Source organism: Rhodotorula toruloides (assembly GCF_000320785.1).
Source record: "Rhodotorula toruloides NP11 unplaced genomic scaffold Scaffold3, whole genome shotgun sequence".
In the NCBI taxonomy this organism is placed as follows: Eukaryota; Fungi; Basidiomycota; class Microbotryomycetes; order Sporidiobolales; family Sporidiobolaceae; genus Rhodotorula; species Rhodotorula toruloides.
In genome coordinates, this window is record NW_015622963.1 from 983009 (window position 1) to 1004054 (window position 21046).

The 21046-nt window shown below is 62.4% G+C and overlaps 9 protein-coding genes across 9 annotated transcripts; 4 read left to right on the forward strand and 5 right to left on the reverse strand.

Annotated features, from left to right (window-relative positions):
* Positions 1-36: 36 nt before the first annotated feature.
* On the forward strand, positions 37-960 carry RHTO_04946 (NADH-ubiquinone oxidoreductase; the record flags this gene model as incomplete). Its single annotated transcript, XM_016418609.1, has 5 exons — positions 37-119; positions 379-459; positions 526-659; positions 742-814; positions 879-960. The coding sequence occupies 5 exons, from the start codon at positions 37-39 to the stop codon at positions 958-960; spliced, it is 453 nt and encodes a 150-aa protein (XP_016275885.1).
* Positions 961-1246: 286 nt separating this feature from the next.
* On the forward strand, positions 1247-2030 carry RHTO_04947 (Yst0336-like domain protein; the record flags this gene model as incomplete). Its single annotated transcript, XM_016418610.1, has 4 exons — positions 1247-1357; positions 1474-1571; positions 1639-1877; positions 1942-2030. 4 exons carry the CDS (start codon positions 1247-1249, stop codon positions 2028-2030), a joined length of 537 nt encoding a protein of 178 aa, XP_016275886.1.
* A 267-nt stretch (positions 2031-2297) lies between these two features.
* On the reverse strand, positions 2298-4052 carry RHTO_04948 (GDP-mannose transporter; the record flags this gene model as incomplete). The annotated part of the gene is made up of 11 exons (XM_016418611.1): positions 2298-2335; positions 2399-2438; positions 2508-2627; positions 2683-2797; positions 2857-3029; positions 3101-3211; positions 3270-3395; positions 3448-3546; positions 3604-3704; positions 3764-3773; positions 3843-4052. The coding sequence occupies 11 exons, from the start codon at positions 4050-4052 to the stop codon at positions 2298-2300; spliced, it is 1143 nt and encodes a 380-aa protein (XP_016275887.1).
* A 244-nt stretch (positions 4053-4296) lies between these two features.
* On the forward strand, positions 4297-6232 carry RHTO_04949 (SET domain containing protein; the record flags this gene model as incomplete). The annotated part of the gene is made up of 4 exons (XM_016418612.1): positions 4297-4423; positions 4488-4771; positions 4825-5739; positions 6134-6232. The coding sequence occupies 4 exons, from the start codon at positions 4297-4299 to the stop codon at positions 6230-6232; spliced, it is 1425 nt and encodes a 474-aa protein (XP_016275888.1).
* Positions 6233-6315: 83 nt separating this feature from the next.
* On the forward strand, positions 6316-7328 carry RHTO_04950 (ubiquitin-conjugating enzyme; the record flags this gene model as incomplete). The annotated part of the gene is made up of 3 exons (XM_016418613.1): positions 6316-6430; positions 6734-7034; positions 7094-7328. The coding sequence occupies 3 exons, from the start codon at positions 6316-6318 to the stop codon at positions 7326-7328; spliced, it is 651 nt and encodes a 216-aa protein (XP_016275889.1).
* A 260-nt stretch (positions 7329-7588) lies between these two features.
* Positions 7589-13326, reverse strand: RHTO_04951 (translation initiation factor eIF-4F; the record flags this gene model as incomplete). Its single annotated transcript, XM_016418614.1, has 7 exons — positions 7589-7996; positions 8057-8680; positions 8740-11415; positions 11474-12201; positions 12265-12895; positions 12985-13127; positions 13221-13326. The coding sequence occupies 7 exons, from the start codon at positions 13324-13326 to the stop codon at positions 7589-7591; spliced, it is 5316 nt and encodes a 1771-aa protein (XP_016275890.1).
* An 83-nt stretch (positions 13327-13409) lies between these two features.
* Positions 13410-14506, reverse strand: RHTO_04952 (oligoribonuclease; the record flags this gene model as incomplete). Its single annotated transcript, XM_016418615.1, has 8 exons — positions 13410-13486; positions 13552-13583; positions 13648-13828; positions 13902-13998; positions 14060-14081; positions 14150-14250; positions 14318-14403; positions 14470-14506. 8 exons carry the CDS (start codon positions 14504-14506, stop codon positions 13410-13412), a joined length of 633 nt encoding a protein of 210 aa, XP_016275891.1.
* Positions 14507-14732: 226 nt separating this feature from the next.
* RHTO_04953 (GTP cyclohydrolase II) lies at positions 14733-17058 on the reverse strand (the record flags this gene model as incomplete). The annotated part of the gene is made up of 2 exons (XM_016418616.1): positions 14733-16674; positions 16838-17058. 2 exons carry the CDS (start codon positions 17056-17058, stop codon positions 14733-14735), a joined length of 2163 nt encoding a protein of 720 aa, XP_016275892.1.
* A 542-nt stretch (positions 17059-17600) lies between these two features.
* On the reverse strand, positions 17601-20463 carry RHTO_04954 (sodium/solute symporter; the record flags this gene model as incomplete). The annotated part of the gene is made up of 14 exons (XM_016418617.1): positions 17601-17703; positions 17763-17804; positions 17877-18240; positions 18296-18561; positions 18613-18707; positions 18770-19041; positions 19102-19171; positions 19244-19296; positions 19356-19610; positions 19669-19906; positions 19975-20080; positions 20135-20240; positions 20302-20329; positions 20386-20463. The coding sequence occupies 14 exons, from the start codon at positions 20461-20463 to the stop codon at positions 17601-17603; spliced, it is 2076 nt and encodes a 691-aa protein (XP_016275893.1).
* Positions 20464-21046: the final 583 nt, after the last annotated feature.

Here is a 21046-nt window from a genome sequence, read left to right on the forward strand (position 1 = left end):
GCTCTCTTCATCAGTTCGACCTCATCCATCACCGCCATGCTCCGTTCTGCCGTGCGCCAGCCAGCGCGCCAGCTTGTCCTCGTACGCCAGGCGCACAATCAAGTTGCGCGTGTTCCCGCGTGCGTCACGGGCCCCTCTCTCCCCTCATCAGCCCCTTGTCGCGGTGACAGGCTCGCGCTTCCCGTCCGCTCGACGGCGAGGCGCTTTCGCTTGGTGCACGACCTCTGCGTGGACAGACTACACGTGTCGAACAGGAGCAGCATGCGTGCGACGCTGGCGTCGGACTCCCTCCTCGGGATTGGGCAGTGCAGTCGGCAGGACAGGAGTAGACTGCGAGGTGAACTTGTCGCGCTGACACACCCTGTCGCAAAATCGCAGGAAGCCGCATACTCCGCCGCAGGTCGGCACAGCGCAGGCACCGAACCGCGAAGCGACATGGTCGAAGTCGCAGGCTACCCGGTGCGCTGACTCGCTCCATCTCCTCCAGCCAAGGCTTCGTCGCTGACACAATCGGGTGTAATGCAGCACGGAGACGATGGTCGGTCCGCGCTTCGAGCAGACCGCCGAAGCGTATCAACCGCGACCACTCGCCGCCATTGAGCTCATCCAGGAGGAGCCAATCCGCATGGTGCACGCGCGCCGTGCTGTTTGCGACGGCGGTAAGTTGCGCATTGACAGATTCAAGAGCCGAAGGCCTGAGGGCTGTACTGAAATGTCTCGATCTCCCTTTGCCGACCACAGGAGGAGGCGCCCTCGGTCATCCTCGCATCTTCATCAACCTCGACAAGCCAGGAGTACACAGCTGCTCGTACTGGTGCGTTGAACGTGCATTCGCTTGCGGACGTCAGCAGCTAAACGTCCCTCGTCTGGGTTCGCAGCGGCATCCGCTACGAGCAGATTCACGAACACTCGGAACATGGCAAGCCTGCAGGAGGGGCAGAGGGACGATTCGGACCGTGAGGTCGTAGTGCTGTTCCCCGTTCCTGCAATCGTTTCGATGTGTGTCCGCTTCCAGCGGGTGAGGGAATCGAGGCGGGTTCCGCTGGCTATCTCTCGGCTTTGCGTCGACCGTGCGTTCGTCGTTGCTCTGCGAGGGAATTCCTATATCTGCCCCCTTGCAGCGGCTCTGAACGTCCTCGGCTGATAGCACCGCCCCTGCTCCTCCCTGCTTCGCTTCCTTTCACCGCAACTTTGTGCCCGCTTCATCGGCCAGCGCTTGCGCCCAAGAGCTTGTTCTGTTTCCCTAATGAGCCACATTGACGACATCATCTCTGGCGGGTCTGGCTTGGGGGTTTCGGGAGGCGGAGGAGGGATCCCATCGACTTTCGACCCGGAGAACGCGCAGAACGATGAGCAGGTGCGTGCGAACAGCAGTCGCTGTGCAGTGGCCCGTCAGCCACCTCAACTGGCTTGAACGGCCGTGGCTGCCTTGCTGCGCCAGTCTTGCTGACCCTCTCGCCTCCCTCGATACAGATCGAGATGCAGTTCGCCGTCGCATGTATGGAGCAAGCCGAGGCGTACTTCAACCTCATCACGAAGGTCAAGCCATCTGAGCTGAAGCGCTTGACGAAGTGCGTCGACCTCTTCTCGTCTGGACAAGGGGACGATTCGAGCTGACCAGCTCTCCCACTCCTTCAGGTATGACGACGAGATCATGAAAGCATTCGAGCAGCACTTCCCAGACTACCAGTCGGATGAGCGCCTCCGCCTGCTGAAGGAAGACGAGCTCAAGAGCGCCGAGGGCAAGAAGCGCTGGCGCGAGTTCATGACGGACAAGGTCTTTCCCGAGTCGATGCGCGAGGCGATCGATTACAACTTCGGTACCTTGATCCGCGCGAACTGCGAGGACGACTACACCCAGGAGAACTCGATTTTCGGTGTGTTCCAATCTCTCTCACTTGCTACTTAACGCTTGGAGACTCACCTGAGGTGTCTCAACAGGCTATCGTCTCCAATTCTACGCCATCGAGATCGCCCGCAACCGGAGAGGCCTGAACGACAAGGTGTGGGAACAGGCGCAGAAGAAGTAGGCGAGCGACGCAAGAGCTGCAACGGGCGGGAGCGGGTAGCATAGATCCGATGGCGCGATGTGTTGTAGAATAGGCAAGTACATTTGCTCTCGTCTCGGTCAACGTCCGTGAGAAGTCCGCAATTGCAAGGCGAGGAAGGAGGAAGATTGTCTAGGGGAGGAGCTGGCAGCGCCAAAAAAGCCTGGGGGATGAAGGGTATCTGACTTTGGTGGCGTGACGGGAGTGCGAGCGGGACACATGGGTCGTCACGAGCGTGAGGAAGGGAATCTAGCCACGAGTCTTGCCGAGCTCGACCGGTACGTTGGCTGCGATACAAGGTTCGCGAGCGTCAGCTACGCTCGCGAGCAATGGTTCATAGTCCGACGTACGTTTTGCGGCTGAGGACTGCGCCGTCTTGGCTGCCGAATACTGCGAGGTGAAGAGATGCGTGTGAGGGGCAGTCCAGGCGTGGACAGTAGGGCAACAACCAGAACGCACGACGAGCCCAGCGAAGAAGCCGACGAGAATAGACGAGACGTTGGCGAATGTGGCGGGATCGCCGAAGAAGAGGATGCCGGACGCCGCGACGGGAAGCTTGTTGAGCGCGCCGACCATACTCTGCCGGAACAGGTGCGTGAGCCTCGCGCCTTTTTGAGCCATGAAACTGACTTACGAAAGTGGTCGACGAGGTTGTGCGGACTGTCCACGCCGTGCAGTACGAGATGAAGACTGCTGCGGCGCCTGAGAACGCCATGAGCGAGAGCAGGGATGACCGAGTCTCTTCAGGGCTGCGAGGCTGCAGTCAGCGGGCGAAGCAGCAAAAGACGTAGCACTCGCGCGAACGTACAAGTTCTTGGCGAGGTTGGCACCGGTCCAGTTCTCGAAGATGAGGGAGAAGAAGACGAGAACCGGAATCGACAAAAGGTTGTTGTAGAACATCGAGTCCCAGTCCTTGAAGTTGGTGACCTTGATGCGCTTACGCATGGCGAGGACGTAGCCGGCCGAGACGAAGCAATTGACCTGGACAAGGACCGGAATGTGAGCTCGTCCAGGCGCCGCCGCCCGACAGCACTTCGCGCCACAACACGCACCATCATCCATGCATATCCCGCGCTCGACTGTCCTCCGGGCTTGGGCGCCGCCTGAACACCGTTGAGCCAGTTGAGGATGTCGGGACTGGCTGCCATCATTGACGACAGGACCTGCGAGCAGCCACTGCAAGTCAGTACGCCTCCTCCGCGACCGTCTCATGTCACGTACCATGAGGAAGAAAGAAACGAGGGTGAGCGGCGTGACAGATCCGCCGAACCAGAGAACCTCGCCATAGGCGATTAGGATGATGGTCAAGTTCTTGAAGATGGTGTAGACGGGGACAGAGAGGTATTGCTGAGGAGTGCGAGAGTCAGTACCGCTCGACGAGGAGCATGGGCGTACGCACCAGTGACTTTGAGCCGGTGTAGATGACGGAAACGAGGAGGAAGGAGATGGGGAACCACTTCCGCGCGTCTTCCCGGTCCCAATCGCGGAAGGTGATGACCTGCGAGTACGAGCTGGTCAGCGTACGACTGAGCGGGAAAGGAGGATCGGAACGCACGCCGAGCCGCTTCGCCGTAATCACACACCCGACGCACACGACCGACTGAATCGTCAGGAGGAGGAAGTTCATGTTGAAGCCCTTGCCCGAGACGACGAACTCTGTTGGAGTGACCGGTCAGCTTCGCGGAGGATGGTCAGGCTGCGCGTAGACGACTCGCTGTTGACGACCTGCGGAGGAAGCGAACATTGTCAGGGCTGCCGCCTGGACGTGATCGGCTTGCTGGGAACGGGACATACAGTCATGAGGATGCTCGAGGCGCAGTAGCACATGACTGGCAGGGCCGGGTGGTTGAGCAGGCGGTCATACTGCGACTGCTGGGAGAGCCTCCCGGGACCGGCGAGACCGCCCTGCACGGCGAAGCTGGGCTGGCGGGAGGATGCGAGTGCGGGCTCCTGCTCCTGGTCGATGACGACCTTGTAGTCGCCCTTGCCGTCGTTTGCGGCCATGGCTCGCGTCGAGTTGCGTCGACGAGGAATGACTGACGGGAGAGTCGCGAGTGCGTGGTCGGCGCCTGTTCCTGTGTCGTCTCTGGTCTGCGTGGCGTGACGGTGATGTCTGGCAGACGCAGCACACACGGGCAGAGCTAAAGTCGAGAGCAGGCGGGCGACAGGCTGATGGCTGGCAGCTGCGGGAGGCTGTCCCGCTCGAGGTCGAGGCTCGCTCGCTCTTGCTCCTGCTCTGCGCGTGTGGATGCAGCCGCTGCGGGCGTGGCTCACTCGGAACGCTGCTTTCTGCGACGACAGACTCGCACTCGAGCGCGACTCGCACGGCCACGCTCGCGTCGTCGCCCTCGCCTCCATCCCGATCACAACAACAGGTCCGCTCAGCCTCTCCCTCTCCTCCTGCGCGTCGTGCGGCTGACGGGTCCCTCTACAGCGCAGTCGGTCGCATCCCCAAGTCGCTGGTCCTCTCGCATCGCACCTCGTCGCTCCTGCTCGACGACTCTGCTCACTCGACCCTCGACTCGCTCCCTCCCGCTCTCCGCCTCGCCGTACACGTCGCTCACGAGCTTCGACTCGGCCCACATTCTCGCTGGCATGTCTACCTCGCAAGCTGCCCCACCGAAGAGGTGCCGGTCGCACTGCTGTGGGACGACGGCGAAGCGTCGACCTGGCTTGAGGGAACGCAAGTCGAGTGCGAGGCGCGCAGGTTAGGCATGAACAGGGTGTGTGAACTCCGTGCCAGTTGGGGAGCGGTTGCTAACGAGAACGTTGACAGAGCCGTCTTCGCGATTTCTACACATCGACAGCGCTCCCTCTCTTCACTCAGCTCGCCAACTCGGCCACTCCCTCGTTTGAGACCTTCGCCCGAGCATACTCTCTCGTCTCGTCTCGTGCGTTCCAGGTCGACGCGTATCACTCGCTCGCCCTCGTCCCTCTCGCCGACATCTTCAACCACTCCGACCCGCCGCACGTCCACTTCGCGAGCGAAACATGGGTCTGCCCGGAGTGCGGCAAACTCGAAAGATGCGAGCATGACGAGGAGGGCGATGTCACCTATCAAGCGAAGGCTACGGTCGTGACGGAGGACGATACCTGCGACATGGTCGTTGAGCGGGCTATCGAAGCGGGCGAGGAAGTGTTCAACACGTACGGCCAGCTCTCAAACGCCAAGCTTCTCGCGTCGTACGGCTTCTTGCTCGAGGCGAACGAGCATGACATAATCGAGTTCGACCTCGACGAGGCGGTCAACTTGTACTTGCCGTACGCCACTCGTCGTGAGGTTTTCATCCAGCGTTTCGAAACCTTCAAAACCTTCGATCATGTCTCCTCTATCAACGACGACCACCCGCTCCTCCATCCGTCCGACCCCGCCAGAATCTCCATCGACGCCGACGGTCGCCTATCGACAGGCTTGTGGCTCTTAGCGCTAGCCGCTGCCAATGACATGGCAGGCGCGGAGACCCACCAGGAAGTTGTGGCGAGGCTAGCGGAAGCAGTCGGGCTGATGGCGAGTGAGCAAGAGGTTGAGGTTGAGGATGGAGCGGGAGCGGCAACTCGCTTCATTCCGGCGGCGGAAGACGTCGCGACGATTTCACTCGTCAGCCAAATGGTTCTGCAACTGTGTCGGTCGTACAGGTCGAGGCAGCACAAGGCGGACCTAGGCGGGGCAGATTTGCTGGATCTTGCAGAGGTGCGCCGTCCTTCCTTTCGTCTCCTCTTGCTTCGCTCAAGTGCATTGCGCGAGTGCTTCACCTCCTGTCGGGACTCGGCGGCTGGCAGCGCTGGTCGGCCGGCGGACTTGGGGTTGTTTCGCGACTCTCGGCGCAGTGGGCTCTGCCGCGACGCTTCCTCTCTAGCGTCGAGGCAACGGAGGAGGACTACGAGTGCCTGGCGGGCAAGTCGGCGGACGAGAAGGGCAGGGAGAGGTTGATTACGCTGAGGAGAGCTTCGACCGCGGTGGCAGACGAGGGCGGGTCTCGCGGGTCTCCAGATCTGCCTCCCGAGCGTTCTAGTCTGCGCTCGCACTCCAACAGCCCAGCTGCTCTCCCTCACTCGCATGCTGACACTTTGATCCTCGCACGCAGGACACCGAGGATGCGAAGGTTCAGCTTGCGCTGGAATATCTCGCTGGCGAGCGTCTCATCCTAGAGCGGGTAGAACAGCAATGGACAGATTTTCTCTGACTCTGCATTCGGGCGAGATTCCACCAGCGGGAGTCGAGGAAGCCTCCCACTCTCTCTTCCGCACCTCACGCTTCACCACGACCATGTCGCTCGCTGCGCTATCGACGGCTCGCCACGAAGCATTGATTGAGTTTGCTGCGCTCGGACAGGCCGACCATCTGCCCCTAGGCTGCTACGTCTGGCCTACGGAGACCTTCCGTACGTTAATTGACGAAGAACAGGAGGGGCGCGGGCGCGAGGACGAGCGCAGCGCAAGTGCATCTCGGGTGGAGTGCTGCTGTACGGGGGGCCTACGCGCTCTCATGGCTCAGAAAGTTGCACAGCGACTGGGAAGGCTGCCGGATGTTGGACGACTTGCCCGCACACACCGCCAGCGCCACCATCGGATTCTAAGAGGGTACTAAGGGCGTCCATGCGGCGTAGGAGTCGAGAGGAAGCACGTGGGACATGCACGAGGCGCCTGCATGCGTGCTGACCTCCGTCCTCTCGCTCCCTTCGCAGGATGGTCGGGAGTCCTCTTCATCCACCAGGGCTATTACCGCGGCGCCGTTCTCCATCTTACCCTCGCCATTCCCTCCTCCTACCCGTCCAAGGCGCCCTCCGTCACCTTCGAATCTCCAGTCTTCCACCCGCTCATTGATCCCGTCTCCGGCAACATGCGGCTGGACTGGCGCTTCCCGACCTGGCGGCCGCGCGAAGACTGCATCTGGAACGTTCTGCATGCGATGAAGGCCGCTTTCAAGCGGAAGGCGCTGGATCAGCTGCGGGAAGCGATGTGTGCGAATGTCGAGGCATATCATACGTGTGTCAGGCGGGTTCTCCCAACCGCGTTCGGCACCTGACAGCGCTCAACTTGCGCAGCTACCGCGAGCAGACGGCACTCTTTGCGCACCTTGCGTCGCAGACCGCCAACCTTTCCACCTCTTCGTCCACGCTCTACGCTTCTCCGCCTTCCCGCCTCGAAGACGCGCAACCAAGCCCAATCCGTTTCCGCAGACTTGACGAGGAAGAGGAGAAAGGGCTGAAGGCGGAAGTACGCACACTCGGAGAAGCAAAGGGCGTCAAGCTGAAGCCGGCGGCGGATCTCTCCGCGTAGACATGAACTGATCACCCGACGCCCCTCCCCTTCCTTTATACCACCCGTTTGCCATCTGCAGTATACCCGAGACTGTCCGCATCTGCCGCAGAGGAGCGTTCTCGCAAGAGAGAAACTGCGGTTAACAGCTCCTTCTCTTCTCGTCTTCTCGCGTGGCCATGGCGGCACTCGCCCATCGCTCACTCTCGCGGGATGATAACGGAGAGACCAGTGAGGCATGCTAAATTGCGAGTGGGAACAAGAAAAACTAGGTTGAATCTCTAGGCAGCCGTAGTCGCCTTCTGCCACGCCCGGTCAAAGCTCTCCTTAGCAAACTCAACCTCCTCCTCTCCTTCATCGCTCTCCATCTTGCCCTTGAGGCGCTCGAGGTCCTCCTCCGTCGCCTCGAGGCCAAGAAGAAGCGTTGCGGCGAAGCCCCATGCGCCGGGAGCGTCGATGGCGACATCGGCGAGCGTCTTGAACACGCTCTCAAACGCGCCGATGAGCGCGTCGTGCGAGAGAATGTCCTTCGACGCCACCTGCGTGAGCAGGTCCTTCGTGAGGTTGACGGCGTCGGCCTTCTTCGTCAACGCAGCCTCGGAGATGGCGGTGATGACGAGCGGGCGGTACTCCTTCGGCAGCGCCTCGACGGAAGCGACTCCCTCGGACAAGTTCTTGACAGCGAAGAACTGCGGGAGCAGGGCGTCAGCGGCTGCAGGAATCGGAGAAGGATACAAGTCAGGACGTACCTCGTCGACCGAGTTCTTGGCCCGTCGCTCAGCCTCTGCTCGCGACATAGACGAGGCATTCGGGTCGATCGCGCCGTCGTCCTCCTCCTCGTCCTCCTTCTTCTCGTCCTCACCCTCTCCCTCGCCGTCGCCCTCGAGAGGCTTCGTCCGCGGCTGCAGGTTGAGCTTTGGTCGCTGACTCGCAGGCGCTGGCTCCTCCGCCATGTCGCCGCCACCAGACAAGAGTGCGAAGGGGTTGGACGGCGTCGACGGCCGACTTTCCTCCTGCTTCTTCTTGCCCTTGTTGGCGAAGGCGCCCGTGGGCCCGAAGCCGACGCTCGCAGGGCCAGTCTCGCGGATGCGGCCGAAGGCGCTGAGGTCGCCGGCCTTGGCGGGTCGCTGCGGCTGTGTCGTCCATCCGTCGGCGCCCGGCTGTGCGACGCCAAAGTCGCGAGCCTGTCCTCGTCGCGAGTTCGGTCGCGAGAGCTGGTCGCCGAGTCGAGGCAACTTGCCGCCAGAACTGGCGACCCGTCGAGCCGACTCCTCTGCGGCTTTTTGTGCGTCGGCGTGGATCTCCGAGATCGTCTTCGGGCCCTGAGCGGCCTGCTTCGAGGCCCATTTGGCGGATCGGAGGTCGACGACGTCCTGCGGGAGATCGAGGAATTAGCAAACGGCGTAGGCGAATCTGCGAAACGCGCACGCACGAGGATCATGAAGCGCATGCGGGACGAAACCTTCGGGTTGTTGGCGATCGTGTTCATCCGCGAGAAGTAAACGTCCATGTGTTGCTTCGCCTTCGGGTTGTCAAGGCCCTTGCCGACGGTCGTGAGTAGGCGGCACAGCGACTCGATGTCCTCCTCCTCGGGGTTCTCGGTGTTGGCGAGGAGCTTTTTGATGCACTCGTGCATGATGCGCTCCGTCAACATCTGCAAGCGGTAAAGCTCGCCGATGAAGCGCACCAAGCCGAGGCCGCGTCGCTTCGCCTTCTGAGCAGCATAGTACTCGTCGGACAGAAGCTCGGCTTCCTTCGCAGGCTCCTTGCCGGACGCCTCCGCCTCCTTCTTCGCGGCGTCGTTGGCCTCCTGCTTCGCCTTGTCGTCCGCCTCCTTGCTCTTGGCGGCGGCTGCGGCGGCCTCCTTGTTCTTCCACCCCTGCTCGTAGTCCTCCTGGCAACGGTTCAAGAGGTATTTGCGGAACAAAGCACCGCCGGCGACAGGCGTGCCGTCGGCCGTCTTCACCGTCTCGTCGCGGATCTCGTTTGAGACCTGCTCCATGAGCTTGCGGCACAAGCGCGCGTACATCTCGGACCAGGTCGCCTCGTCGGTCGCCTTCTCGAAGATGAGGGCGATGACCTGGCGGAGGATGCGGCCGTCGGTCTCGTCGACAGACTTATTGGCCCACTCGAGGATCTGGTTCGAGATCGAGTCGAAGCGCTCGAGCGTGAGCTTGTTGAGCAACGCCTTGACCTTGCGCTGAACCATCTCGGGCGAGTTGGCGTCTGCTTGAATGCCGCCGCCGATGACGGAGGGAACCCAGCCGGTCTCCGAACGCGGGCCAAGCGTTGCTCCTTCGAAGCCTTCGCCAGCGACGTGCTGGCCCGGCTTGCGCGACTCGTCGCGCTCGCCAGGCGGTCCCTTCTCCTTGCGCTTGCGTCCGCCCTCGCTGCGGATGCGGCCGCCGGTGTTGAACGCGCCGCCGATACCGGTCTGGCTCGTCGTGCGCGACATGCTGCCGCGCGCACCGCCGAACGCGCCAGAGGTGCTGCGCGCGAGCGAGGCAGCGAAGCGCTGCTCGCTCGTCGAGCCACCGCCCATGCCGCCCTGACCGAAGTTGCCCATGCCGCCGAAGCCGCCTCCGACACCGCCAACCGATGCCGAGCGGCCGAAGCTGCCGACCGCCGAGTTCGAGCGCGAGGGAACGCCCGGAGGGCCCATCGCTCCGCGACGGCTTCCGCCAAACGCACCGCCGCGAGGAGCGACGCCATCGTCAACCATGCCGATCTCGGCGAGGTTGGGGAGGTCATCCGGGCGCGCCGTGCAGACCTGCATGAACTGCAGCAGGAAGTCGCGGTCATAGCGGTACTTGCCCGGCTCGGCGTTCAAGTTGAGATCCGCATGCGGCGCCTTGGCGTTGTCCGGGTAGGAAACATTCGAGAGGTCGGAGATGGGACGGGCAGCACGCAGCTGCGCATCCGAAGGAGGAGCGGGGGCGGTCGAGGTCGAGGCGATCGGAGCCTTCGACGAGGTCGCGTCGGCAGCAGGGGAAGGCGCTTCGGCGACAGGCTTGGCGGGCAGGAAAGAAGGAAGGTTCGCAGACGGGGTGCTGGGGGTAGTAGGAGTCGAAGCAGTCGGGATCGGGGCGGTCGCGTGAAGCGACTCGCGTGCCTCAGCCAGAGCCTGCGCCGGGTCCTTCTGCTCGGTCGCAACCTTCTCGTCGGCGAGGAGAGCCGCCTCCTCGGCGCGAACGGCATCGGCCTGCGACTTCTTGACGACGAGACCCTCAACCTCCTCACGCGGAGTCGACGGCGCGGACGTGTCAGGCGTGGCGGTTTCCTCGCGTTTGAGCTCGTCGACAGCGGCGGGCTTGGCGGCAGCGGCCTCCGCCTCGGTCTTCGCCTTCGCCTCGGCAGCCTCCTTCTCGCGCTTTTCGCGCTCCTCCGCGTCCGCCTTGCGCTTCGCCTCGGCAGCCTCGGCATCAAGTCGAGCCTGCTCCTCCTTTTGCTTGCGCTCCGCCTCCTCCTCCTCCTTCGCCTTCTCCGCCTTCGCCTTCGCCTCCGCCTCAGCGTCCTCTGCCGGCTTCGTCGGCTCAGCAGGCGCAGAGGCCGGTGCGGGCGCGGCCTTCTCCGCCTCGGCGACTGTCTCGCCCTTCGCCTCGCGTTCAGCCTTCTCCTTGGCCTCGCGCTCTGCCTTCTCCTTTGCCTCACGCTCCGCCTTCTCCTTCGGGTTCACGATCTTGATCGCCGCACTCTTCCTGGGCGTCGGCGAGAACGCCGCAGCGTCAAAGCTCGGCTTGAACTCGGCAACGCCAGCAAGAGCGGGGTTGAGGGCGCGAAGGGGAGTTGAAGGGGTATTGGGCGAAGGAGACGCGGCGGAAGATCCCCCGGGTGTAAAGGAAGATGCGGCGGGATTGGGCATGCGAGGAGCAGAGCCGGGAAGAGTCGCGCTCTGCGGCTGAGGCGAGAACGATGCGAAAGAAGGAGTGGCCGGGGTGTTTGGAGCGAGGGAGTGAACGGGCGACGTAGGCATGGTCGGAGGTGCGGGCTTCGGTGTATGCATGCCGGGCGAGGGAGTCGAGTTGCCCGACGCGTTCATCGCCGCAGGACCGCCCTGCGACATGTACGGAGGGTAGGGTCCGTAACCGGGGTAGTACGTGCCGTAAGCCTGTTTGAGAGCAGGGTCAGAACACTTAAACGAGCGAGAGGAGAGGTGCGGTACCTACAGGCTGCGGCATGTAGCCGGGGTACATCATCGGTTGATTGGGCGGCAGCTGGACGTTCTGCATCCTCGGGCTCGTCGGTCCACCGAACGACTGCCTAGGTCCGCCCTGCTGAGGCGGCGGACGAGCAGGCATGCCGTGGCCGAGAACGGGACTTCCGACGAACGAACCGGTGCGCGAACCAATGCTCGACGGCCCATAGTTGGAAGGCGGCGCGCCGCCACCGTTCGGGATGTTCTGCGGCGACGGACCCTTCGAGATGAAGGGAGGCGCCTGCGAATACGGCCCACCCTGCGGCGGCATGTGGAAGCCGGCGGGAGGAGGCGAGAAAGCCTGGGCGGCCTGCTGGTTCGGAACGAAGGGAGGAGGCACGTGACGGGGAACGAAAGAGGAAGCGGTGCCGGGGTTGCCGAGGTGCGCACCGACATGGGGAAGAGGCGAAGTGCTGGGAGGAGGCGAGCGAGACGACGACGGGTCGAAGGTCGCAACCGAGCGACGTTCGATTGGCACAGGAGAGGCGGAGCTCGAGGCGCCGGGCGCAGGCGAGGTTGACGGAGGCGTAGGCGTGGACGAGCCGCCCTGCTGGAACAGGGCGTGCAAGTTCAGAGGCGGCTTCGTCGCTTCGGCCGGAAGCGAGCCGAAGGCCTTTGGTGCGCCGTTGCTGAACGCAGGAGGCGCAGCGGGAGAAGACGAGAGCGTCGCGTTCTTGTCGTTGGCCGTGCCGAAAGCGACTGTGGAAGCAAACCACAAAGTCAGGACCACGTCGGCGCATAACGAAGCCAAGTCCGACGCACCATCAGATGCGGCAGCTCCACGGATCTCGTCGACCCGCGACGGTGGTACCCTGACGCCGTCAACCTGCACGCTCGACTTCTTGGCCTGCGTCGGACTCGAGGGCTGCGAGCCGGCGACGGCCGCGATAGCTGTCGCGGCCGGCACGGTCGGGCTGCTCGTCGCGTTCGATCCGTTCACGTAACCCGTCGCATCCTGGCCCGAAACAGCTGCCGGCGAGGGCTTGCTCTTTTTCGCGGCTGCGGCGTAGTTGAACGGGGCGGGCGCACTGGACCCGGCTTGGGCGGCGGCGGACGCGGGTGAGGCGGAGGCTTTCTGAGCCGTCGAAGAGGGGTTGCTCATCAGGTGGGGGAAGGTGTCGCTTGGTGCGGCGGCGGTTCGAGCGAGACTGTAAGGCGAAGATGCAGTCGCGCTGGAAAGCACACGGGGGAAGCGGGCGGCAAAGGAGCTGTCGCTGGACGAGAGCTGGACTTGCTGCTGTGATCCAGTCGCTGAGTAGGCGGCTCTGGATAGCTCGGTCGACGGACTGGACGTCGAGTCGACTGGTGGCGATGAGGGGGGAGCGGATCGGAGCTCGCTGGGTGAAGCGATGCGGTCCTGGCGCGGGTGAGAGGGGGATGCAGGCGGTCTGGCCTGTCGTTCAACCGTGTCAGCTGTGCGCCTGTACATCCAACCCAGTCCCCGCAGCGGTCCCAGGCGCGGATGAGGGCGATGCGACGGACCTTCTTTTTCGTGCACGGCGCGGCGGGTGAGGCGGCGCTGGCGGGTTGTTGGGGTGTAGGGGAAGAAAGAGAAGGGGTGTGCTCGACCCTGTGCAGGTGCGAGACTGCTTCTGTTGGAGGGAGAGCTGACTTCCAGCTGCTCGCTGAGGAGAGAGCCAAGGGGAGTGAGCTGACGTCCGCACCCTTCCTCCACTCGCTCGCTTGGGCTGACTCGCGCTAGTAAGGACTGCACTCACGCTCACTGGCCCGACAGACCGCGCGCACAGTGCCCTTCGTGGCTGCTGCTGCTCTCGACGCTCTCCTCGACTCGCCGCGACCCTTTGTCCTCGGCATGAATGGCATTTGACGGGCTCTCACTGGACCAGACGAAACAGATGCGCAAACACGATGTGTTGGATGGTGGGCGGGCGTACAGGCAACCGAGTCTACCTAGCCGCCGTGTTCTCCGCCGTGTTCTCTTCCTCGACCGGCTTGAAGAGGTTTTCGCGGTACCGCTTCAGTTCTGCAGGCTCGACGACGCCAAGTCAGAAGCTCTCTCGCTGCGTGGAAGATTCTGGGGGGACATACCGGCAATGGAGGCCTTGATGTCCGACAACGCTCTGTTTTTGTGATGGGGGATTCAGTCGTCAAACGTTGCTGTGCCGCGGTGCGCTCGGAACTCACCGGTGCTCTGCCTCGTCCTTTTTGCTCGTCCAGTCGAGGCTGGGGTACCAGCGTCGTCCGATCTCTTTCAGCGAGCTCACATCCAGGATCCGGTAGTGCAGTTTGCTGGCGAGGAGCGGCAAGTCCTTGTTGATGAACGCCTTGTCGGCGTGGACTGAGTTGCCGGCAAGAAGCGCGGGTGCTGTGGGAGGGACATGAGCAATACGACCAGTCATTCGCCATGTCCTCGCAAGTTTGGAGGTATTCGAACGTACCGTCTGGAGGAAAGTGCTTAGCGACGTAGTCGGATACGAGCTTGTCGACTTCTTGCATTGTATATCTGCTGTCGAGGCATGCCTGCGTCAAGCCGGTCTGCGAGGGTCCAACTTGTTTAGTTGGCTCGCGAGAAGACTTAGCGAACAAGGAGGCGAACCTTGCCATGCTGGTTGATGCACCTGCGAGAGGGCAAGAGATGCGTTCAGGAGCAATCCTAGCGACGCAAGAGAAGCGGATTTGAACGGACCACTCGTTCATTCTGTCGAGTACCTCCTTCTCCGTCTTGACGATGTACTCGATGCCCTCGTCGAGCTGGTTCAGGTGCTTGTCCGTCGCAATGCAGGCGATCTTCGGAGCGAATTCTGTTATCAGAATCGTCGAAAGCAGCCAGAACGAGGGAGAAAGAGGGGCCAACCTCGAGGATGCGGTCAGGAAAGAACTCTTCGCCCTCCTTGATCCCCTCCCGCGGGAGATAGGGATTCAGACCCGTCATCTCGCAGTCTGTATCGTCACATCGGCCGTGTCAGTTCCTTTCACTGTCGCGAGAGGAGGCAGAAGCGAGCGAACCGATCCAGAGGAGGTTCTCGGCAGAGGGACGAGGCATGGCGACAGGCGGGACAGCGTAGCGGCGCGTAGAGTGTCTAGAAGTACTGAAAACACGAGCGATAGGCTGCACGAGGCGCGACAACAGCATGGACGAGGAGAAAGCGGCAAGATGAGAGAGTAAGCTTTCGATTAGGCGCGTTTGTATTGGAACACGATACTCGCTTCCTCGTGCTGAAACTGCGGTTGATTGTGGTGTCTACTGTACACACAGATAAGAAAGACCTCTACCGACTCGCCGCCTCGCTCGAAGACCCCTCGAGACTCGTGATGCTCTCGCTGAGGGGGTGCTGGTGCGTCGCGCCCGGAGTATTCGCGCCCCCGTGACTCATGACCCGCTCGAGAGTTCCCTGCTGGGCCGGATGATTCAAGAGGTGACCCATCCTATCGATCTTGGTCCGCAGATACTTGTCGAGTTCGGGACTGCTGGTCACCGAGGCGCCAATCATGCCGACGCCGGCGCGACGAAGGTGATACGCGCGGGACGAGTCCGTCTTGGCGTCCCAGTCGGAGGAGTCAGAGTCGCCGTCAGACAGCTCGCCGTCGATATCGGAGGGAGCGCGGGTCGAGTAGCCGGACGGTCCGGCCGACGAAGCGAGCGAGGTCGATCGCGAGTACGACGGGCGGCGGGAGGAAGCGTCGAGCGACTGGAGCGACGAGATAGACACATCGAGGCTCTTGCGCTTGTCGGCGCCACCGGCCTTGCCCTTGGCCTTTCGCGCTGCCCGTCTCGCTGCTGCCGCTGCCTCCTCCTCCGCCAAGACCCAGCTTCGTGGCACCATCGCGACGCGCTCGACGACCTTCACGCCCTCGCCTTCGATCTGCTTGATCTTGTCCGGGTTGTTCGTCAAGAGCCGAACTCCATTGTGGGCGACGCCGAGGTCGCGCAAGATGGCGCCGGCGATCCCGTACGTCCGCATATCGGCACCGTGACCGAGCATCAGGTTCGCCGTCACCGTGTCGTGGCCGAGATCTTGTAGGTTGTAGGCGCGCATCTTTTCGAGTAGGCCAATTCCGCGACCTTCCTGGCGCAGGTAGACGACGACGCCTCGCCCGGCAAGCGTGATGAGGCGGAAAGCCTCGTCGAGTTGTTCGCCGCAGTCGCACCGCTGAGAGCCGATCGTCTCGCCGGTGAAGCATTCGGAGTGGATGCGGACGAGAGGCGGGTCCGTCGGCGCCCGAGACGAAGTGTTGTGCGTTGTCCGGTGCGATCGGTGGACGTGAGGGGGAGTCGCTGTCGGGTCGAGGGAGTGAGGGTTGGGGTGAGAGGCGATATGAGTCGTTTCGGTGAGGCGACCAACATAGGCCCCGCGAACGATGCGCTCCTGATCCGTCTCGCCGTCGTGCCACTTGCAGTCAAGGCTGTGTGACCGGATGAACGGGAGCAGCCGTCGCTCGCCCGTCTCCGCGAGGATAGGCGTGCCCTCGACCGCGTTCGTGGTGACGGAAGTCGAAGCCATTTGCGCGTGGTCGGCGACGAAAGCGAGGTGCTCTTTGGTGTCATGGTTGTTCGTATAGAGGTGGAGGAAGATGTGGCCGTGAGGAGTCGGGATGCGGGTCCGGACGCGACACTGGACTTCGAGAGGGGGGAGGGGCGTCTTCGCCTCGGGGGATGCGGCAGTAGTCGTTTCCGGCGCAGAGAGAGGAGATTCGGGCTTGACGGCTGAATGAGCGCCAACTGTTGGGAAGGGAGGTTCGGCGAGAGGGTGTTCGAGAGGCGGAGGAGTGGAAGGCTGCCGCAGAAGGTCGACGAGCGACTCGTCCTGCAGGTGGCGGACCTGCCCAGGCTTCGGCGCCTTGATGCGGTCCGTATCGCGTTGACTCGCCTTCGCTTGCACCTTGCCGTCCTCCTTGAACTCGAAGCCGCCGTCGCGGGTCGGGAGAGCCACTGCCTGCGGCTTGTCCTGCAACACTCCCTTCTGCTCTTCCTCCTTCTGCGCCTGTTCTCGTCTCAGCCGCTCCAGCCGTTCCAGCCGCCGCTTCTCCTCCTCTTCGACCTGAAGACGAATGCTTCGGGGCGCTTGTCGGGACTCCATCTTTGGCCGCTGGGCGGGAGGGCTCGTAGACGGACCGGGCGGCGAGGCATTGAGCGCCGCTCGCTCGTCGTCGCAGGCAGAGTAGGCGAGAGGATGGGGGAAGAAGGAGTGGAAGTAGTGGTTGCGGGTGACGCTGCGATGGCAGCCGGGTGGTCAGCTTGGGCTCAGACTGCCTGCCTACGACACTCGTACAGCTCCTAGGCTGCAGTCTCGCCCCGACCCGTCCTCCTCCGCTGCCACCGAGTACCGCCGTGATCGTGCGACGAGGCCGGGAGAAGGAAATGCCGACGACTCACTCTGGCCCAGAGGCAGCGGCAGCAGCGATGAGCAGCGGGTCGACATCTGCTCGACCATCGCCCTTCTTCGTCCTCGACCGGTGTGTCGAGGCGTGAGGCTGGCCGCGGGCGGATGATGAGGAAGCGACCTGTGCGGGCGACGGCGCCTGGTCCTGCGTGAGCAGGGAGAGGACAGAGAGGTCTGCCGGCGAAATGGCGTGCTGCTGTTGGTGCGCCAGCATGTTCGGCGGCGGTGGGGAGCAGAGTGCGGCAGATCGGAGACTTGCAACCGGAGGGAGAGGGGCGGCCCCCTGTCAGCTTGCTTGTCAGCTTCTTGCCTTCCGCGCTTCGACGTCCTCGGTGCTTTGCTGAGCACCGTACTTCGCCAGCTCCCTCGAAAGATCCGTTCGAGGCAATCTCGACTTGAGCGCACAGTCGAGGATGAGATGTCGACTCAAGGACCGTCCTTGGACCGTCGTTCTCGCAGAGATAGAGATGGCGGAAGGCTGTAAAGTGCGTGGCGTTCGACGTCAAACGTCGCAAAGTACCCGTCTTGTGGGCGGCATGCGCAGCGGAAGCGTCGAGACTGGCAAGATGAGCAAGTCGAAAGCGAGAAGGCCGGCCACAGTGTTACCGTCAGCTTACACAAGGCCGCAGGGTACGACAGAAGCGCGATGCACGACAGAAGACGACAAACCTCTACAAGACACGACATGGTGGAGGACAGACAGGAAACGACACATTTTAAACGACCTTGGTCTTCCTCTTCGACAACTGTTCGACTTCACGCAACGACGTCCTCCTTCACCGTCCTGCCCGTCATCACCCGCAACGCCGATTTGGCGAGGATGAAGATCTCTTTGCGAGATTCGAAGATCGGTAGAATGCTGTGTATGCGAGGGGTCAGTCCTCTGAACGGGTTCAACGCGAAGAGACCGCGACGCACATGCAGAAACCGCCGGCGAGCAAGACCCAGACGATCGAGAAGCTGTCGACGAAATAGGTGTCAGCATAGTCGGAGAGGAAGGAGATGAGGAGACCAAGCGGAAAGCAGACGCACGCAACCCAGACCTCGAAGAACCGCCTCGAGAAGACGTAGCGCGAAGCAAACATCGGGATGGGAATGATGATGGCGATGACGAGAGCGAAGATGCCGGAGATCCAGAGAGAGCGGACGAAGACTTTCTGAAGGACCGCACGGTCGAGCGCCGGGTCCTTCGCCGCCTCCTCAAGCGCAGGCGCAACGACTCCCGGGTCTTGCGCGTCCAGTACAGCGCTTGCCACCGTAGCAGTCGGCTCGTCCTTCTTCTCGTCGTCAAGTTCAGAAGTGGAGGCGCTCGAACGCTCGATCTTGCCTTCAGACGGAACGTCCGAGTCGCTGAGCGAGATGGCGCGGGTCGAGTTCCAGTCGTAGTTGTCGGGCTCTGTGGAGTAGCGAGTCAGCGTCATTGAAGCAGGAGATCGAGCGGCGAGACGGACTGATGGCGGTGATGATGAAGGACGCCAAACCCGACATCACCAAGCCGGGCGCAGCGCCAGAGATGGCGGCATACGGCAACGCGAGGTTGGTGATGTTGATCTCGCCGTAGACCTTCTTGCAGCCAAGCATCCAGCCGATGAGACCGCAGGTCGTGCCGAAGAGAGTTCCGAAGAAGGCCGCGTGCTTGCTCTGCCTCTTGCTCATGACGGTGAGTGCGACGGGGATGACGGCGGGCGTGAGTAGGACGCCTTGGACGTAGAAGAGCCTGCCGCAGGTTCGTCAGCAATGATGCATCGGCCAACCTCGAAAGACTCACCAGCCGAGGTCGATGCTGGCGTAGTGGAGAATGGTCGACCACGCTCCAGCCCAAATCGAGTAGAGGACGATGACGATGTGCGAGTAAAGGACCATCTGCGGGTAGCAGACACGATGGTGAGCGTTTCGTGACTTTGGGAAGGTCGGCGAGAACTGACCTTGTGGCCCGACAACGGGCGGTACGCTCCGATGATGTCGCGGGTGACAAGCGACGAGACCGCAATTAGCTCAGCAGAGCAGGCCGAGGTCGCCGCCATGAAGACGATGAGGAGAATCGCGATTGCGCCGCCCTTGCCCATGATCGTGGCGGCAGCGGCGGGAGCGACGAGGCCGGCGGAGACTTGCTGGGCGCTGAGGGCATACGGGTACGTCGGGAAGGCCGGGTTCGTAATCATTGCGCGGGCGCCAAGGCCCATGACCGTGCCGAAGGCTGCGTGAGAACGATATCTTCAGTCACGGCTGGCCGGCGATACAGCGAGGGTCTTCGTACCCCAAGGAATGCTGAACCAACTGAATCCGCCGAGCATGTAGGCGCGCGTCGTGCTTTCCGGGCGCGAGGCCTGCGGAAGGTTGTTGAGAGGTGTCAGCTTGTCCCGCGCGGCCAGAAGACTCGCACACGAGTAGAGACGCACGATAGCTCGTTGCCAGTATCCCTGATCGAGCGCGACGCCGGCGAACCCAGAAGCTGCAAGTGTGCCGAGGTGTCAGTGCGGAACAGGTAGTCGAAAAGAGGTGAAAGCGCACCGATTGTGCAGCCTCCGAAGAGGATGCCGCCGTTCGACTTCATCGTCATGTACGACCCAGCCGCATTGCCCGCGACAGGTGCGAGGTCTGCCGCCTTCTTGAGGAGGTCGTACATAGCTCCCGGGGAGCCGACGACATTCGAGGTGCCGTAGATGCTGAAGAGGAAGATGTAGAGAATGACGAAGAGGATGACAGTGTGGAGGAAGTCCACGATGAACGTAGCGCGGAGTCCTCCGGCGACAACGTAGATTGCGACTGCACGTAGAGTCCAGGTCAGCGCGCTTCTGATGTGGCGTTCGTGATGAGTACGTACTTCCGAGGGGGAGAAGGAAGTTGGTGGCGATGATGTTCGCACCGGTCAAAGCATTGATCGTCGCGGAGGCGCCAAGGACGAGAGAGCCAGTAACGATGTGGGCGCAAATGAGGAAGAACGAGGTGAAGAGGAGGTGGCATGGCCAGCCATAGCGCGCGCGAGCGATCTCGGGGAAGGTGACGGCGCCGTTCGCGTTCTGCTTGATCTTGGCGGCGCACGCTGCGAAGAAGCAGATTTGCTGGAGGAGGGAGGGAGGGAAGGTCAGTCCCCGTTGACGGTCATGACGGTAACGCAGTCTGTGCGCACGATGGTTCCTCCTACTCCGTACCACCATGCACTGCTCAAGCCACTCGAGTACGTAGCCGCCGATGATTGAAGCAGGGTGGCCGACCAAGTCCATGCCGAGACGATTCTGCCGGAAGGGGCGTCAGCTATGCGCAGCTGGCAGACTGTGTGAGCGACGCACCCGCAGCAGATGAGGCCTGGTTTGACGGCGCGCGAAGCTGTGGCAAACTCGGTCGCGCTATTCGGGTCCAAGCGAGTGAAGCGGCCTTGCAGGCGCGTGAGGAAGACTGCGAGCCGCAAAGGTCAGCTCACTCACAGACTGACAGGCGAGAGAGAAAGTGAACGTACTCATGGCGAGGGCGAAGAAGGCGCCGACCTGGAGGAGCAGTAGGTGAGCATGAGCGGCAGGCCGACGAGGTAGCTTGTACGCACGCCAACGACGACGCCATAGCCTGAGCCTGGCGGCAGGAGGCGAGTGAACTCGCGAGAGCCTTCGGGATAGCCCGACATGAGATGGGCGAGGAGAGGCGGAGGAAGGGAAGGATGTCAAAGGGCTGCGAGGTAAGCCGGAAGTTGGTGCGCCGTCAGACAGTCGTTGCTGAAGGAGGATGAAGGCCGTCCGAGGGCAGAAGGGCGAACAGCGATAGAGAAAGAGCGATGGAAGGCAGGAGGTCGCCGTTCCGCAGGCCAGGGGCCCTGATAAGCCGTCTCCGCTCCTATCGGGCGTGCCAGCGCCGAGAAAACTGCAGTTCTTCCGGGCCGTTTGCCTGCAATTGCGCGAACGAGATGCGCGCTTCTGAGGAAGAAGGGGTGTGCCTGCCTAGCAAGAGATACTCTCGGGCGAGCTTATCGGTGCCGACGGCAAAGTCGTGCAAGTCGCGGAGCGCCTCGACAGCAGTTGCGCAGAGCCCTGGTGACCTTGAGGAGCGCCCGAGTCCTTGATCACAACGGAACCGTCTTGCGATGCCGCCAGAACCCATGGACGACGTCGAGGAGGACCTGCAACCGCAAGCCGTCCGTATTCCGCCCCTTGGAACTCCAGCTCCGAGTGATTCCCGCCGGCAGAGACACCTGGAGCTTCGGCAAGATAGCG